This window comes from Gossypium hirsutum, chromosome D11 (genome assembly GCF_007990345.1).
Source record: "Gossypium hirsutum isolate 1008001.06 chromosome D11, Gossypium_hirsutum_v2.1, whole genome shotgun sequence".
NCBI classification, from domain to species: Eukaryota; Viridiplantae; Streptophyta; class Magnoliopsida; order Malvales; family Malvaceae; genus Gossypium; species Gossypium hirsutum.
The window spans coordinates 52,651,018-52,667,653 of NC_053447.1; the positions used below are offsets into that span (position 1 = coordinate 52,651,018).

Consider the following 16,636-nt stretch of genomic DNA (forward strand, 5'->3'; position numbering starts at 1 on the left):
CATTCTTCGTTACGCTCAGTGATTGAACGAACATTTGGAGTGTGGAAAAAAAAGGCCAATATTAAGAGATATTCCAAGTTATTCATTCAACAAGCAAGTTTTAACAGTTATTGCAACAATGGTTTTACATAATTACATTCAAAGACATGCTTGGTCAAATGATGAGGATTTTCGAGAATTTGAGAATATGCCCGACATGCCAGTCTCTTCAAGCTAGTTTGACAGAGGTGAATCGAGTTCTTCTAACAGAGAAAGTGACCTTGAAATCACGATGTTAAGGGAAACCATTGCAACTAGTTTAATGAATCCATATTTGTAAAAACATTTTGTATCATAACCTAATTTTTAGTAATAATGAAACTTGTTATGTCTTATGTTATTATATTTTTTTTATTAAAAATCATCCGTTTAGATACTTCAAAATTTTATCCAAGTATAATGTTACTATTTGTGAAAATAATATTTATCATAGTTATAAAAAAATATTTAACTATAAAAAATTAAAAATAATTATCATTTTATCTAATAAATAATTTAAATTAATTATATAATTCATTAAAATATTGGAAGATAAATTTTAATATTTTATTAAATGAATTTATAAATTCACATATTTTAATAATTTTAAAAAAGTAAAATAATTTAAAAAACTTTTATTATATATCAATTCTAATCTGATGTCCTTAATAGTCATTTTTTATTCTCACCTCACCGCTACAGCTGCGTTTGAATCCAAACACACACTCCACCATTATTTCTAATCTTACTGCTACAGTATCCAATCTCACCGCTATAGTAACTAATCTCACCGCCACCGCTGTTTCTAACCTCACCGGAGGTAAACTCACCGCCCATCCAAACTAGCCCTAAGTTTGATTACTCTATGTTCACAAAAAAGAAGGGTGATAGTTTATTAGTCATGTTGATATATATGTGGATGATTTAATGATCAGTAGGAATAATGAGGAGATGATTGCTAAGTTGAAAGGCATATTAAATCAGAATTTAAAAATGAAAGATGTGGGAAAATTGAAGTATTTTCTTGGATTCGAAGTTCTAAGATTAAAAGAGGGAATTTTGTTGAATTAGAGGAAATATGCCATGGAGCTTATTGAAGATGCAGGATTAGGAGGAGCTAAGCCTGCTCCAACTCCTCTAGATCATAATTTAAAGCTCACTATAGTTGAGTGTGATGAAACACTACAGTAGAATTCTGGTGATTCCCTGATTGAAGACAAGACAATTTATCAGAGATTAATTAAAAGATTGCTTTATTTGACTCATACCAGGTCAAACATTATTTATGCAGTGCAACATTTGAGTCAATTTATGCAGCAGCCTAAGAATTCACATCTTGAAGCAGCATTGAGAGTTGTGAGATATGTGAAGAAAGAACTAGGGCAAGGCTTGTTATTCAAAGCTTCAAAGGATATCCAAATGGTGGCCTATTGTGATTCAGATTGGGCTTCATGCTCAATGTCGAGAAGGTCAGTGACAAGTTTTTACATTAAATTAGGAGATTCTTTGGTATCTTGAAAGTCAAAGAAGCAAAACACTGTTGCACGATCATCACCTGAAGCTGAATATAGAAGCATGGCTATGATAGTAGCAGAAATAGTTTGGTTAACTGGACTATTGGAAGAACTAGAAATAAGGAATGTAACTCCGGTTAAACTTTTCAGTGACAACAAGTCAGCCATTCAGATAGCTATCACTCTTGTATTCCATGAAAGAACTAAGCACATTGAAATAGATCGCCACTTTGTTCAAGAGAAGGTACAAGCGAGATTGATACAAACAGAACATGTATCTTCAACAGATCAGATTGCAGGTATCCTTACTAAGGCCTTGGGAATTCAACAGCATAATTACTTGATGAGCAAATTTGGGGTTAAAAACATATTTCAACCACCAACTTGAGGGGGAGTGTTGAAGAAAGAAACTGTAATTAGTTAGAAATTAGTAGCAGTGGTTAGCTGTTAGTTTGTAAAAATAGTTAACCAGTTTGTAAGTAGTTATAGTTTACAATTTAGCCATATAATGTCATTACTTGTAAGTTAATTGAGAGGAGATAGATGAAAGTTCATTCTTAATATTCTCTCTAACTTCTCAACAGTTACACTGTTATTTTTAATCTGATGAACTATCGATCCTGCATTAGGGTAATTCCAGTATGCCACCCTTCTGATTCCGTAAACATATCTTAGTTTTTGATCGCCTATCCAACATAAATATCTTGATTTCACCATAAATATACAAGTTATATTCTTATATTAAAGAAAATTTGTTATTAAAAACAACTTCAGTCCTCATCAACCATGCATACTGACAAAACTGCAGCAACCATCGCCGTAAGCCACCTGTCTTTCTAAAACAAGCTAGAGTTCATTCGCATAATTTTATTCGGGGTCACGAGCCATTTGCTTATGTATTGCTTCTAGTCTTCTTAATTTCCAGAAAATTTGCAGTACATAATTATTAACATTAATATAAGTCGGTAATTAGCTCCATTAAAATGGTAGGCAGCATGCGAGGGGGGGTTGGAAAAGGAGAAGGGTAGGTTGAGGCAGGGAAGCATGCAGGGTGGTCTAAGGGTTTGGTTGTTGAAGTCCGTAAATCTAACCCTCATGGGCCTTCACGAGAAAATCATTACACCTTTCACCTCCAATTTTCCTGGGGTTTTCTTCTTTTTCTATTTATTACCTGTTGCAACTCAAATATAATCTTTGGCTGCTTTCTGATTTTTGTGTATTACCATCTTTCCATGCATTTCCCCTTCCACTGGGAAAATAGTTGTAACTTGGTATTGATAGGAGAGGTCCGATGCTTATCAGTACAGCTCCGACGATCGGCGGAAACAGCATTGATAGAAAGCTTCATTTCTCCAGGTTAGTTTGATAGGCAATCTCACACACCCATATACAGTTCCTTGTATGCTTTTTTCCTTTGAAAAGAAATGTTATGGTGATAGTGAAAAGCTCACTCTTAATTTGTATATCCTCAACCTTCTAACTTTTATCCTATATAATTCTTTTCCATTTAGATTATTTATTTTGCTACTGTGAATAGTTCTTATTATAATATAAAAAAATCTAAAGGAAGGTCAGTCCCTATACAATCACAATGCCAATAATTTTCATATATATGTGCATTTATTTATCTAATGGTATATGATTATTCTATCAACATATTTTTAGGAAAATGTTAATAAGTTTGTAGTGATATTTAAAGAAATAAAGTACCATTGTGATATCGTACCACCATTAGTACTTTTTTTTATTGCATTCAGTACTAAAAGTAATTAAATGCAAAAAAAAAGAGAGAGTAAAATAATAATATTTTCATTTGTCAAAAAATCTCTTGAGAACGCACCAATAATAAGATGGGTGTATGTTTGATACCTAAGTAGATTTGTTGAGAAAAACCTTTTGTGGAAGAAGCTTGGAGCTCTATTTCCCTGCTGGAGCGGGCGGCTACCAGGTTGGCCGTCGCTCACACTTCCTTTCAGTTTTTCCGACCCCTTTCACTATTCTATAGAATTGAAAAATATTATGGATTTTTGCATAAACTATGTACGAAATCTTAAAAGTTCCGAAAAATGTGTCTTAGGGCTATCACATTAAAACCCAAGCCCAAATAGGTCCACAAGGAAGTAACCAAGTATCGGATGAATTGACGTCCACAAAAATGGTAGGGCATTGGGCATGCATGTATGCCGCCCACCTACTTCTCAAAATTCACCTGCCAGTCTTGCCTTCTTCGCCCACCTAACCTACTACGCTTGGGGTCGTACCTTTAGTGTCTGTTCTTACTATTGCTTTGGTCCTCATCATCACTAGCTGCTTCAATTTTAAACTTGTCATTTATTTTTTCTAAATAAAATTACATATACATATCAAGATTATGATTACGAATCGATTTCTAAAATTTTAAAATATCAAGTTTATCAATATTTATATTTAATTTAATTTTATATTAAAAATTGTTAATTATATATTAATTTATTAATTGATTCATTTGTTTGATTTAATTTACTGTTTTTTAATAGGATGTACCTTGTCCTAGCTATTAAAATATTTTAAGCTAAAGGAAATAATCAATTAAGCCATTGAAAAAAAAGTACTCAATGAGCTCTTAAACATTAGATTTTCCATCAATTAAGCTTTTCTTATTATTAAAGTCAATGGTACCATTTTTTTTCTGTTTTTGAGTTATTTTCACCATGTATGAGGTAGATTGTGCTACGTGACAAAATTGATATTTTCTATTTAAAATAAGGAAAAATATATAAAAAATTAAAAAGTTATAAAAATAAAGAAAATTGCAGAAATATATTAAAAAAATATAAAAATAACAATAAATTATATAAATTACGAAAACTAAAAAAATTATGAAAAAATATTTAAAACCCCTATAAAATTATTAAAATTTACAAAATACTATAAAAAGCATAGAAACTATAAAAAATAAAAAATATATGAAAAAAATTATAAAATCATTTTTTATTTCCACACTAACCATTGTTGACAATACAATACCTATTAAAAATTACAAAAAAAAAAATTGATCCCTAAAGCTATTTATTGTGTTGATCCATCAAAGTAGCAAGGAAGTGTTATGAGATGCAAATTAAGGTTGGGAAATGGGTTGATATGGCAAATAAAATGACAACTGAGACTATATATATATATATATCTTTAAATTTATCTAATTCTTTTAATTTTCTACTTTTTAATATTGTCAATAACTTTTTAATATTTTTTTTTTACTTTTTTATATTTTTTTTGTAAATTTCAATTATTTCAATTATAATTTTCATATAATTTTGTATAAATTTTTTAATGATTTTAAATTGAAAATATCAAATTTTGCCTTGGGGAGTTTAACGTATTTTTTTATGTGGCGGAAACATAATAATAATAATTATTATGTATTAATTTGTTTGTTGATGAAACATGACACAAACATGTTTTACTTTATGTTCCGAGTCTTAATTATGTAGTGGTAATTAGCCACAAGTTGCCTCCCTGTTTTTTTTATGATTGGTTTGTCAGCATACTTTAAGTAAAGGTGTTAAAAGAATAGTTGCCTTTCTCGTCCCTCCCTCTCTTCTCTTGCTTCCACGCAACTAAATTGCAACTATTTCCTCTAATCTTTTTTTTTTAATTTATTAAAAATGCTATAACATATATTAAATAATTAAACAAATAAATGAAAGGCTGAGTAAAAATCAAATGGTTAAATACAAGTACAAGGGCTCGATTGAACACAGCCTATCCATTTAAAGACTTTTTTAGAATATTAAATATTAATAATTTTGAGTAAAGCTGCTGTTCATGTATAGAGTTATGGGTCAGCTTGGATAAACAAAATCATTTGCTCATGACCCAATCGGTTGAGATCGGCTATTCAAAAATATTAAAAATGATTTCCATAAATATGTATGTAAGGCTTAATGATAAAAAATTGTAGTTGTTAAGCTCTTAAAAGAAAATTATTTTATTAAATTTTCAGTGTCAAAAAATCAATTATATCTTTCTAATGTGACTAATAAAAATTTGCACATATTTAATTTTTTTTAAGAAAATACACGTTAAAAATAAATTTAAATAAAAGAATGTCCAAATTTATATAAAAATCTAGGACATTCATTTCATTCTATACATAATTCAAAATATTCTAAAATGAACATTATTTCATCATTTTTTTTGCTTTGTTACAGAGTATTTGAAACATGTTAAAAATGAAAATTATTTGATCATTAAATGTTTCAAAACAAAACAAAAAGAGATGTTGATGTTGATTTTCATAAGAAATATTTTTCAGTAACCGAAAGCTTAACAAGTTCAATTGGTGGGCCTTTTAGGCTTAATTTTTGGGATAAAGAGTGGCAGAGATGAGAAGATACATTTTCCTTTCCTCAAAGTAGATGGAAAGTCAAATTTGAATCAACATATTTGCCCTAAATGAAGCATGATATTTTTTTATCCTATCATACATGTAATCGATTGTTTTTACACTTTTTATATATTTTTTTGAACTTACTTTTATAATTTTTATAATATTTTAACCATATTCAAAATAAAACCAGATAAATAAATTTAAACGTTTATTTGTCTAGATTTATTTTGGATGTGCATTTTTAGTAATTCTTTTAAAAATATATGCCCACATATGTGTCAACTTCCACCAACTAAATTAGCATTTATTAACAATCAAATCGATCAATGGCAGTTTTCTAATTAAAATTTTTTATCCCTTAAACTATACAGTGTATATGTCTGTGAATCATTGCAAGATGGCGGTAGCTAATACCTATATAACATTTTGAGTTTTCTCAACTCCAAACAGCTCTTTGATATTTGCTTGCAAAATTTTGGGAATCAACCATGCAACTGGTTAGCGAATGTCACCTTATTAGTCTCCCCCATCGTATTCTATATGGATATCTAAGCAGCTAAATGACTACAAGAAAGAAAGATTTTCAACGTCACTTTCTTAGTGAAATGTCGCTAAGAGGGGAGAACTCGTCTTTTAGAATACATGTCGATTCTTCTTTCAATCTTAAAGACTGAAGTAACGTTGAACCAAATTTTAAAAACCATGAATGATTTTGTGAATTACAAATTTTAAAATTTTCTTTCTTAGAAAAAAATATTAAAATTAAAATAACTAATAACTTAAACATTCAGAAAAACATGATTTCTCTCTCTCTCAAGTATGGAATTAATGCTAATTTCGATAACACATATAAAGAAATTATTTACATGCAAAATAACATTAAAAATAAAAAAAACTCATTTCATCTAATAACTTAGTCTATGCATGATGTAATAATGTTAACATTGTGCAATTTTGTATGGAGCATGCATGAGTTCAATTTATTGTCTCCACTAGCACATAGTTGGGAAAATCTACTACGTAGTTATATATATATATTTGATAAATCTTGAATGAGCAAATCAATGTAAAAAAATATGTCCAAGTTAAAGACTTAAATCGATTCATAATATATTTGGAGTCTGAATCTCATTTACAATAACAATTATATATTCTTATTCCCAAGATATAACCCCTTTTATATATTAAAAGAAACCAAACACGTAGTATAGATGGTGAACTCCTCAAAATAGAGTCTGTCACACAATCTAGGCATTCTATTTCTTTGTATTAGTTGGAATTTATCCGCACACATGCACATACGTATACATATTACATATATTCAGAGAGGGGTGGAAGAAATAGCAGTGGAATATTGAGCCAACTCATAGGAAGCAATACTCAACCTTTTGCTTCAATAATTTCATTAATTTCTGTAGGAAATTACAGATTTAGGGATTGATACATTTTAATAGACACTACGAATAAGACTACAAACTTTCATTGTAGGTGCAAGCATACAAATAAAATGAGTACATAACATTAACACAACCGAGCAATGAAAGAAAGAAAAAGGAAAAATAAATACAAGCAACCGTAGAAAATCTAAAAACATCTAATTTCAATATGCATATAAATTTGCAGTTTGATCTGCTAAAGTTGATGCAGATAATGATAATGATTGTTGAAAGAGTTTGGCTCATTCCCAAAACCAACCATTGCAGATATGAGTTCGGTTTCCCACATGTCGCCATGACTCAAGTTCTGAGAAGATTCTGCGGCTGCTGCTGCCTGTGCCACCAAATTATTAGGTTGCTGCTCTTCTGGGTGTTGATTAACAAGCAAGTTTTCATTAATCAATGAATCTAGAAACGAGGAGAACATATCTTCATTGCAATTTTCCATATGATCCCCTTCGTTTCCATGGCTGCTTGGTTCCCCCATGATAAGAGTTGCACTTTCAGTATAATGCCGTTTCTCCATGCTCTTATCAACCTGTTGGTTTTGAGATTGCTGCTGATACCCATGTTCCAGGTTAGTCGGTGTACCATCTTTGGTAGTGTTTGTAGTTTTAATGGTAATGGTTTTTGATGCTAATACAGAAGGATTAGGGATAGGGGGGCTAGGGTTTGATTTTGGAACAGGATCATGATTAATCTGTGGTGATTTATCGGTAATAAGGTTCAATGGTTTATGGGTTCTTGGATCTATTCCTTGGCTGATCAGCTTCTTGCTTAGATGGGTATTCCAGTAGTTCTTTATTTCATTATCTGTACGCCCTGGAATCCTACCAGCTATCAGTGACCACCTGCAAGATTCAAAATGGAACAAGTAAGAACCCTAAATAAGAGACTATACAGTATTTAAAATAAAACCCTAAAGAAATGAACACAAAAACCTTAAATTTAGCTTCTTATCAATAATTTTAAACATGATCCCCAATTTAATAGCGTGTAAAACACAAAACCCAAACAAAAATTCGATCTATTTCTGCACGTTCTTACCCTAATCATTAGAAAAAGCAGAGAAAACAGTGTTTGTTGTTGAATGTTGGAGATATATGGATTAATATTGTTAATCTGGGTACCTGTTACCGAGCAGGCGATGAAGGCGAAGAATGAGATCTTCTTCATCGGGAGCAATACGACCTCGTTTAACAGAGGGTCGGAGATAATTCATCCACCGGAGACGACAACTCTTACCGCATCGAAGCAAACCAGCTCGTTTAGGCAAAGTCCGCCATCGTCCTTCGCCTTCCCTTTTGATGTAGTTGGCTAATACTTCATCTTCTTCGGGCGTCCATGGTCCTCTCTTTATCCCAACTTTGCTGCAACAAGGAGTACCCTTGCTGCTTGTTGAATTACCGACTAAACTTGGGTTCTTCATGATTTCTTCAACTATATATGATCCTTTTTCTTGAGTTTTTGCTTTGGGGGATTCTTTTTGGATTGGTTGTTTTGCTGGGAAATGGAAGATATCAAAAGTTTAGGATTTTATAGGATAGGAACCGAAATGAGGAAAGATAAAGAAAGAACGTGCTGAAAGAGGAAAGAGTAAGAGATAGCCTGAGACTATATACGAATATTTTAAGCGAAACCTGGAAGGAATTAAAATGGTTTCAACCAAACATCTCATTCATTTTTTAAAAATAAAAATAATATTATATTCATATTTAATATATTTTCTTATCCAATTTATTTAATATGTTTTTCTAATTCAATTTATTTTTCAAGTAACCCAAAATGTTAAAAATCTTTGAATGTATGGAGAAAAGAGAAATTATTTGGGAAATTAAAAAGTAGAGTGAAATGTTGATTTTTATGATCATTCTAATATATGTTTTTCTTTTTTGTTCAAACTCGAGTTTTATTTTATTGAATTTTGTTTAAATTTATTTATTCTAGTTGAAATTTTAGATCCATCTCGGTTATTAATTTAATTGTACTTTGTAATGTTGATTTTGATCGTAATTATTCTTATATATGTAATTATGCTTCTTTTTTTGGAATAGATATTTCTTTTATGTATTTTTATATTTTTATTTAATTTTAATAAACACTTAAATTTTAATATATATTAGAATAAATATAATTAATTGATAATTGATAGCTAAATAAAATTTTAAATAAATTGTTTTATTTAATAAAGGTTTATTTTGATGAAAAAATTGAATTAGATACCATACTTATTTAAGAAAGTAATACTTCATTGATTCCTTAGTATTATAGTCAACTTTTTTATATGAAAATTTTTAATTATATATATATATATATTAGGGAAACATAGTACCGTCTGTTAATGGATTTTGAAGACGTTGAAAATCAACTAACCATATGCATTTCATGAAGTATTATTTTCTATCTCCTTTTAGGTCAAATACGGAAAAAAAACACAAGATTTTCCGTTGCCTTGTTAATTTTATGACACATTGTATAAAATTAATTATTTTTCTAATTATATCTGAATATTATTATTTTTATTAAATTACTTTTTAAAATAAAAAAATATAATTACATCCTTTGTCTGCCTAACATTTCAGATTTGTTTATATTTTTCTTATATTGGAAAAGAAATTTTTTTTAGTAATTTTAGATTTTATAAGTAGATATATGTCTTAAAATATATTAAAAGAATAAAAAAATTTAAAAATATCAATTTTATTAAAAATACTATTTGTTTTATATATTGACTTAAAATCTATTATAACAAATAAATGTTTTTTTAATTTACATGTATAATTTGTAAAAGCAAAAATCGTATATAATTTATATAAAATTACGTTGAATTAAATTAATTTATCTCTCCACTATAGTTAGTATATTGTTGACTCTGCTTTTACTACTACTTGCATTGTTTGAATGGGCGGCTGTCATGCTGACATGCTGACATGTCAAACTCTTCAAACAAAAAGTTGAGGTGAGGCAGTTCATCATTTTGTACTTTTATTTTGGATAAGAAAACGAGTAAGATGAGGTGGGTGAATTATCCAAAAATATTAAAAATTATGAAAATTTATTGAATTAAGTCGGTTTTTTTTTTTTAAATTTATTGGGTTAGCTGGACCCCTTTTCCCTAATAGCTACCTCGCAATGGTTACTCTCAACAGTCTAATTCCAACAGCTCCCTATATCTATTTTATTTTCCTATTTAAACTCTTAATTTCTTTTACTTTTTCAATTCACTCTAAATTCTCTCTCAATTCATTTTCAATACTCTCTCAACTCTCAATTTTTTTATTAAAATTGTATTAAGGTTTTTTAAAAAACTAATTTTGTAATACAATTTTTTTCTGTATTTATTAAAATTATTAATGGCAAATTCTCTAATTCATTTGGATGAGAAGCACATTTCGACCGTTCAATTGCAAATGGTAAGAAATTTTTTTATTATATTTAATCTAATTTAATTTAATATTTTGTTGTTATATTAAAAAATTTGGGAACGTATATTCACAATCTATCCGCTCTTCCATCGTCTTTAATTGAACCATACTTGAGAGATGCAAGATTTTTGCACGTGGCCCGTATGTGTAGGGGGTATAAATTGGACTCTACACTTATAGGCGCGTTGGTGGAAAGATGAAGGCTTGAGACAATCTTCCATGCGGCTAGTGTACTATCACACTTGAGGACATACAATTACAGCTCAGGTTACCGGTGGATAGGCCGGTTGTGACTGGATCAATTGTCGCTGCCGATTGGAGACAATTTATGGAGCCCAGATAGATTTGTTGGGCTTGATGCGGAACTGAGTGAAGTTGAAAGAGAACAACACACTCGGGCATACATCCTTAGGATTATTGAGGGTCTTTTAATGCCCGATAAATTGCGAAATCTTGTCCATTTAAGGTGGTTCCTAAAACTTGTGGACCTTAGAGAAGTAGGCTGACTCGGTTGGGGGTCAATTGTGTTGGCGATATTGTACTGAGAGATGTGTAGGGCGACGCAATCACAAAAAATTAAAATAGATGGTTGCATGCTCCTATTGTAATCATGGGCATGGTACCTAGGGGTGAATAAAATCCGATTTGATTCGAAAAATTTGATAAAAAATTAAAATTTTGAATTAAATAGTTTGAGTTATTCGAGTTATTCGAATTAACTCGAATAAAAATCAAATTTTTTTGGTTTAACTCGAATTTGAATTACATAATTCGAGTTATCCAAAAATTCGAATAAGAAAGGCAAAACTATATTGTTTTGATAAATGTTAACTCGACTCGACTTGACTCGAAATTTTTTTACTCGATTTGGTTCGATTTGAAAAAAAATTCAAATTGAATTCGGTTGCTAAAATAGGATTCGTCAACTCAACTAACTCAAAATTTTTTTACTCAATTCGACTTAACTCTATCAAATGCTCACCCCTAGTGGTATCGACTATCATTTTTACGTCATCGAGTGAGCTACCCTTATACATTCCCACTCGTAAGAATGCAAAATTTATTAGATAAAAAATTTACCATAATAAAAATTATTTAAAATTTAAATTATTGTGTTACCATATTATTTCAATAGGTGGAACCATGGGCCAAGTTATGTAGGACTACCGGAAGAGCTTCAAGATATACAGTTCTTGTTAGATCAACGATTGGAAGCGGAGATATCTATTTTTAAAATTTCAATTATATAATATTAACATAGTTTATTTTAAAATTAATAGTAACTATATAATTAAAATTATTATTGTACTATAGTTTGAATGAATGTCATACTCCGATCTGAGAATTCAAGCATGCATCTCGTCCGAATTCTTGGTGAATCCAAAAATCTGGCACGTAAAGGTGCCATTGGTAGTGTATGCTATTATGGAGATGCATTAATTTGATAGAGTTATGCAATACTTTGGGTTTGGGTAAACAATTCCACCAGCACCCCTAAGACATCAAAGATTTACACAATATCGACATGCGGGGGAAAACCGATGAAATTTGAGTTACATTCCACGTGCAATATGTCAACATTTGGAACCATAGGTACGACTTTATACCTAATTGCGAACCTATTATTGCTCGAGAATTAGCTTATGGTCCAAAGTACAGGCCATGGTTTAGACGTCATGGTAAGCCATATTTACTATTGAAGGAGGTGAAGGATAGGAAATGTTATATGAGGAGGCCACGACGAGTGCCTAAGAATCCAAGGTTTGGAGAAGCTACCGAGGCAGGGCCATCATTTGCACCAATGCAAGAAGAGGCACCGATGGCCGCACCACCCCTCGGCCAGTATGGCTCAAATTATTCTGGTTCTTTTACTAAGCCCACCATTTTTACATAAGCACCACATATTGCACCATATTTTCTTATTTCTACACCGTCTCTAAGTATTATTTTTGGACCACCACACCTGTACCCACCATATTACATGTTAATGCCATCGAAGTATCAGACGACGATTCTGACGATGACGTATACGCCGACTATGTTTGTGGCACCGATGAAAAGTCTGTATTTTTTGTCATCACCCAATATACTTATACGCCTACGCCGGTAGTGTCGCAAACACCCTTGGGATCATTGTTCTACCAAGGTGGTCCATCTTCACAACCAGCTCCACAGCCATCTTCGTAACCACTTGTTTGTAGAACAAGGAGACACGATGACAACTGAGGAGCACATCGTAATCAACCACAGATGAAGGTGAAGAAAATGAGGGGTAGGAACCACAACATATACACAAGGGTGAAGGTGATGATGAACATGAAGAAGAGGAGCAGTCGGAACCATGAGTTGAACAAAGAAGAAATCTGTCTCGCTACTGATAACCACCCCATTGTGACACACATTCTGCTCGATGACATAGATGATTTTTTTTACATGTCATGTAAATCTTAATTGTTTAGCTAAGTTATAGCCGACAAGTGTTAGAAAATCGAGTTTGGAAAATGCAGCGAAAAATAAGTTTAAGGGAAAAACCAGAGTTTCAAATTTTTTTCCAAAAACAAGAACTTGGTTTTGATATCTAAAGTAATAAACACTTAATCAAAATTATATCTTTTCAATTCGTTTAGGATACCAAGTATTATTCTTTACTATCATCAAGCTCACGTCTAATGTAACATCCTATACTCGGCCCGGTAGTCGAGCCTTAGTAACAAGACACTACATCAAACATCAAATTCATACTTATTCACATAGCCTCAAATACATGCAACCATGGTCACTTTCAAATATTTAGAGGAGTAATGAGTCTTAAACACTTTAGACAAAATTTAAAACAACTTAACATACCTTAGTCAACATTAGAAATAATTTAAAAACATGCTTAGGGACCATTTGATAAAATTATAAAGAACCCACATAGATATTGCTACGACATCGCAAGTATCGATATTTTGGAAAATAAGTATCGATACTAGTAAAAAATCAATACCAAACTAGCATTCTATCAAATTTTAAACAAAAAACTGTAATGCCCCAAAATTTCTAGTTTCGTTATTGTGAAAATATGACACAAATATCTGTCAGCTTTAGTGGTTAAGTGTTCTGGGTGTGTGTGTGAGGTCCTAAGTTCAAGCCTTACTTGGGCAGATTTTGGTATTTTTATAAATAAATCCTTAACCTTGTGCAAAGGGATTAAGTTTAATTGTTGGTAAGTTTATATCAGAATGGGTCTGCTGGTTTGGTAGTTAAGTGGAGTGTTGAAGTGTTGGAACTCCTTTGTTCAATTCTCTGTGATGGCGTGGAGACAGTATTTCTGCTCTAATTTCAGCTAAAAGTTGTGTTGGGGCAAAATTCTGAGTAGTTGTGTTTTAGTGGGTTAATAGGGAGTGATTTTAGGAGATATTGAGGGAGAGGTTATCAAAAAATAATCTGATTATCTTTTTGTTGCAGAAAAAATAGAGTTTCGATTTTTCTCTCCAATTCCCCAAACTTTTTCTGACGTTTTCTTCTTCTTCTTTTTTTCCCTCCTCTGTCGATTCTTTCCCCCAATTACTGCCGAAATTTCCATTATTTTTCCCTTTCTATTTCTTTCTTTATTTACCAATTGATTTGGTTGTTCATCGTTAGTTGCGTGTGTTCAGTAAGTAACCGTTTTGTCTATTGTTAGTCGTTCTTGGTTAATCTCTGAAAGGGGGATTCCTTTTTGGTGTTTAGAAGTTAATCAAGGGGTTGGTGGTTTTTAATCGATGCTATGATTGTGCGAAGTCGTGGTTACTCAAGCGAGGTAAGGGTTTTATTAGGTTTTTAGTAAAGTTCCTTCCAAAATTGGTTGATTAAAAATGAATTAAGTGATTAATCTAGAGATATGTTGGTCGAATTTTAGGTTCTGGAGGCTTAGGAGTGCTTACGTATCAGAAACGATACCAGATTTGTACCCAAAATGTAGAAAATGGGATTCAGTGAAAAGCTGAAATTGTTTGCTATCAAAAAATAAGAGAAATAAGAGAAAATAATAAGAAGAATTGTAAAGAAAGGAAATAAGGGTGTTATAAACTTGAAAATCAACATTCTGCACCAAAATAGTTTTAGACAACAGCAGTAGTCTAACTTTGAAAAATCATCAAAAATAGTGGAAATTGAGTTAGAGGTTGAATAAAATATGAAATCAAAGTTTATTTAGTCTAGTTTTTCATTGAAGAAACAGTGTAAGCAATGAAATTGTAAGTTATGAGATATAATAAAATTTGTAAGACAAGTTCAGAATGATTTTGGGTTCCCCTATTCTGACATTGAAAAATCACCAAAAATTGTAAAAAGAATAATTAGGGGCTTAAATTTATACGTTTAAATCCTTAATGAGTCTATTTTCAAGAGAAACAAACAGAAATATCATCCAAATCTCATACTAAGAGATAAATAATTTTTAGGAAGCAAAGGTTGAAGTTGTCAAATAGCATAATAGAATAACTTTGAAGATTTTACTGTACTTATTTGATAAGCTACAAATTCTAAAAATTTTATGATAGAAAGGTATTTGAGCCTAGTTTTGAAAACATCAAGCGGATCTTAATTTGGAATTCTATAACTTAAGATATAAATAATTTAGTGACAATGACTCAAGTAGACAGCTCTAAATGAACATATAAGTAAATAGTGAAAACATATATGAATGTTTAGCTAGCATGGGTTACATTAAAAATGGATCATACGGCCAAGGCCAATTTGGGCAGAGTGGGCACACACGGACGTGTGGGCCTATTTTTACTGAAATATTTCTAAGGTTGCACGGGTCGCCTAAGTCGACTGTGAACCTTCTGTAAGGTTGGTAAGCGCTACTTAGACCCCTAAATGTGTGAAATTAACTGAATGATATCTGTACTGAGCGTGTTAATATCTGAACTGAATATATGTACTGAAATTGCATAGTAGCATATCATCCATGGTATGTTACATTACATTAGGTTGGGGGTTGTTATTCGGAGTAAGTGTACTGAAAGGCTTTGAGCCTAATTTACTGGCAGTTCAGCTGCAAACTACTGTTTTGTGCCGCATTCGGTACCACTTTGAGTGTAGGGATGGGTGGGTTGATTATATCTTTACATGGTGTGTAGAGGCTAGTTGGGTAGGATTTTGCTACTGCGTAACCGTCACTGCTGCTGATACTGTGATAGGCTAAGGCCCTAATGCATTTTTGACATTGTACTGAGATGGGCTAAAGCCCAAACTGTCACTGACACTAAAAAGGTCTTAGGCCCAAGATTGTTCAACTATGCACTGTGAATACTGATTGTTTGTTTGTTTGTGCGGGATTACACACTGAGTTTACGTAAACTCACCCTTTTTTTGTTTAACGTGCACAGGTAATCCCCATACTTAGACGGATTGGTGTGACGGAAGACTCAGCGATGACCACAACAATTTTTGGACTTCATGGTTTTCAATTTACGTTTTATGATCTAATTATTATTGATTATTTGGATTGTAATTTAAGGGACCTCTAGGAATTTTGTTTTAAATTTTGGGTTTTAATTTATTTTACTTTATGGATTTATAATTACTGGTCGTAGGAAATTCGATTTTTCAAAAAGTTAAAGTAGTTTCTAAATGCATAATCACTTAGATTGTTTTATTAAAGCTTCCGCAACGAGGGATGTTTCAAAACAAATGTTTTAAATGAATAAAGACGACTTCCTAAGTTCTAACAAAGGTTTACTAAAGATAATAACATTGAATATTTTCATCGTAACAACGAGGTTTCAAAAATATTATCGTGTGACTTTGCGAAATATGACTATAACGTCTAGGCTAGGTTTGGGGCGTTACATTTAATGGTATCAAAGCCAGGTTACAAAAATCGGCTGTGGATTATGGGTT

The 16,636-nt window shown here is 31.5% G+C and overlaps 1 protein-coding gene and 1 long non-coding RNA gene across 2 annotated transcripts; one reads left to right on the top strand and one right to left on the bottom strand.

The window, feature by feature from the left end:
- The first annotated feature begins 2,666 nt into the window (after window positions 1-2,666).
- LOC121223103 (uncharacterized) lies at window positions 2,667-8,676 on the top strand. The gene is made up of 3 exons (XR_005920493.1): window positions 2,667-2,888; window positions 7,605-8,211; window positions 8,482-8,676. It is a non-coding gene; the product is annotated as an uncharacterized lncRNA (long non-coding RNA).
- On the bottom strand, window positions 7,288-9,173 carry LOC107891716 (transcription repressor MYB5). The gene is made up of 2 exons (XM_041104110.1): window positions 8,468-9,173; window positions 7,288-8,188 (listed from the first exon to the last, which is right to left on the bottom strand). The coding sequence occupies exons 1-2, from the start codon at window positions 8,764-8,766 to the stop codon at window positions 7,534-7,536; spliced, it is 954 nt and encodes a 317-aa protein (XP_040960044.1). The 5' UTR covers window positions 8,767-9,173; the 3' UTR covers window positions 7,288-7,533.
- Between the last annotated feature and the right edge of the window lie 7,463 nt (window positions 9,174-16,636).

Coding starts and splice junctions, on each gene's coding strand:
- LOC107891716 (XM_041104110.1), bottom strand. CDS start 8,766: ATGAAGAACCCAAGTTTAGTCGGTAATTCAACAAGCAGCAAGGGTACT. Junction 8,189..8,467: donor CATCGCCTGCTCGGTAACAG/GTACCCAGATTA, acceptor TGAATCTTGCAG/GTGGTCACTGATAGCTGGTA.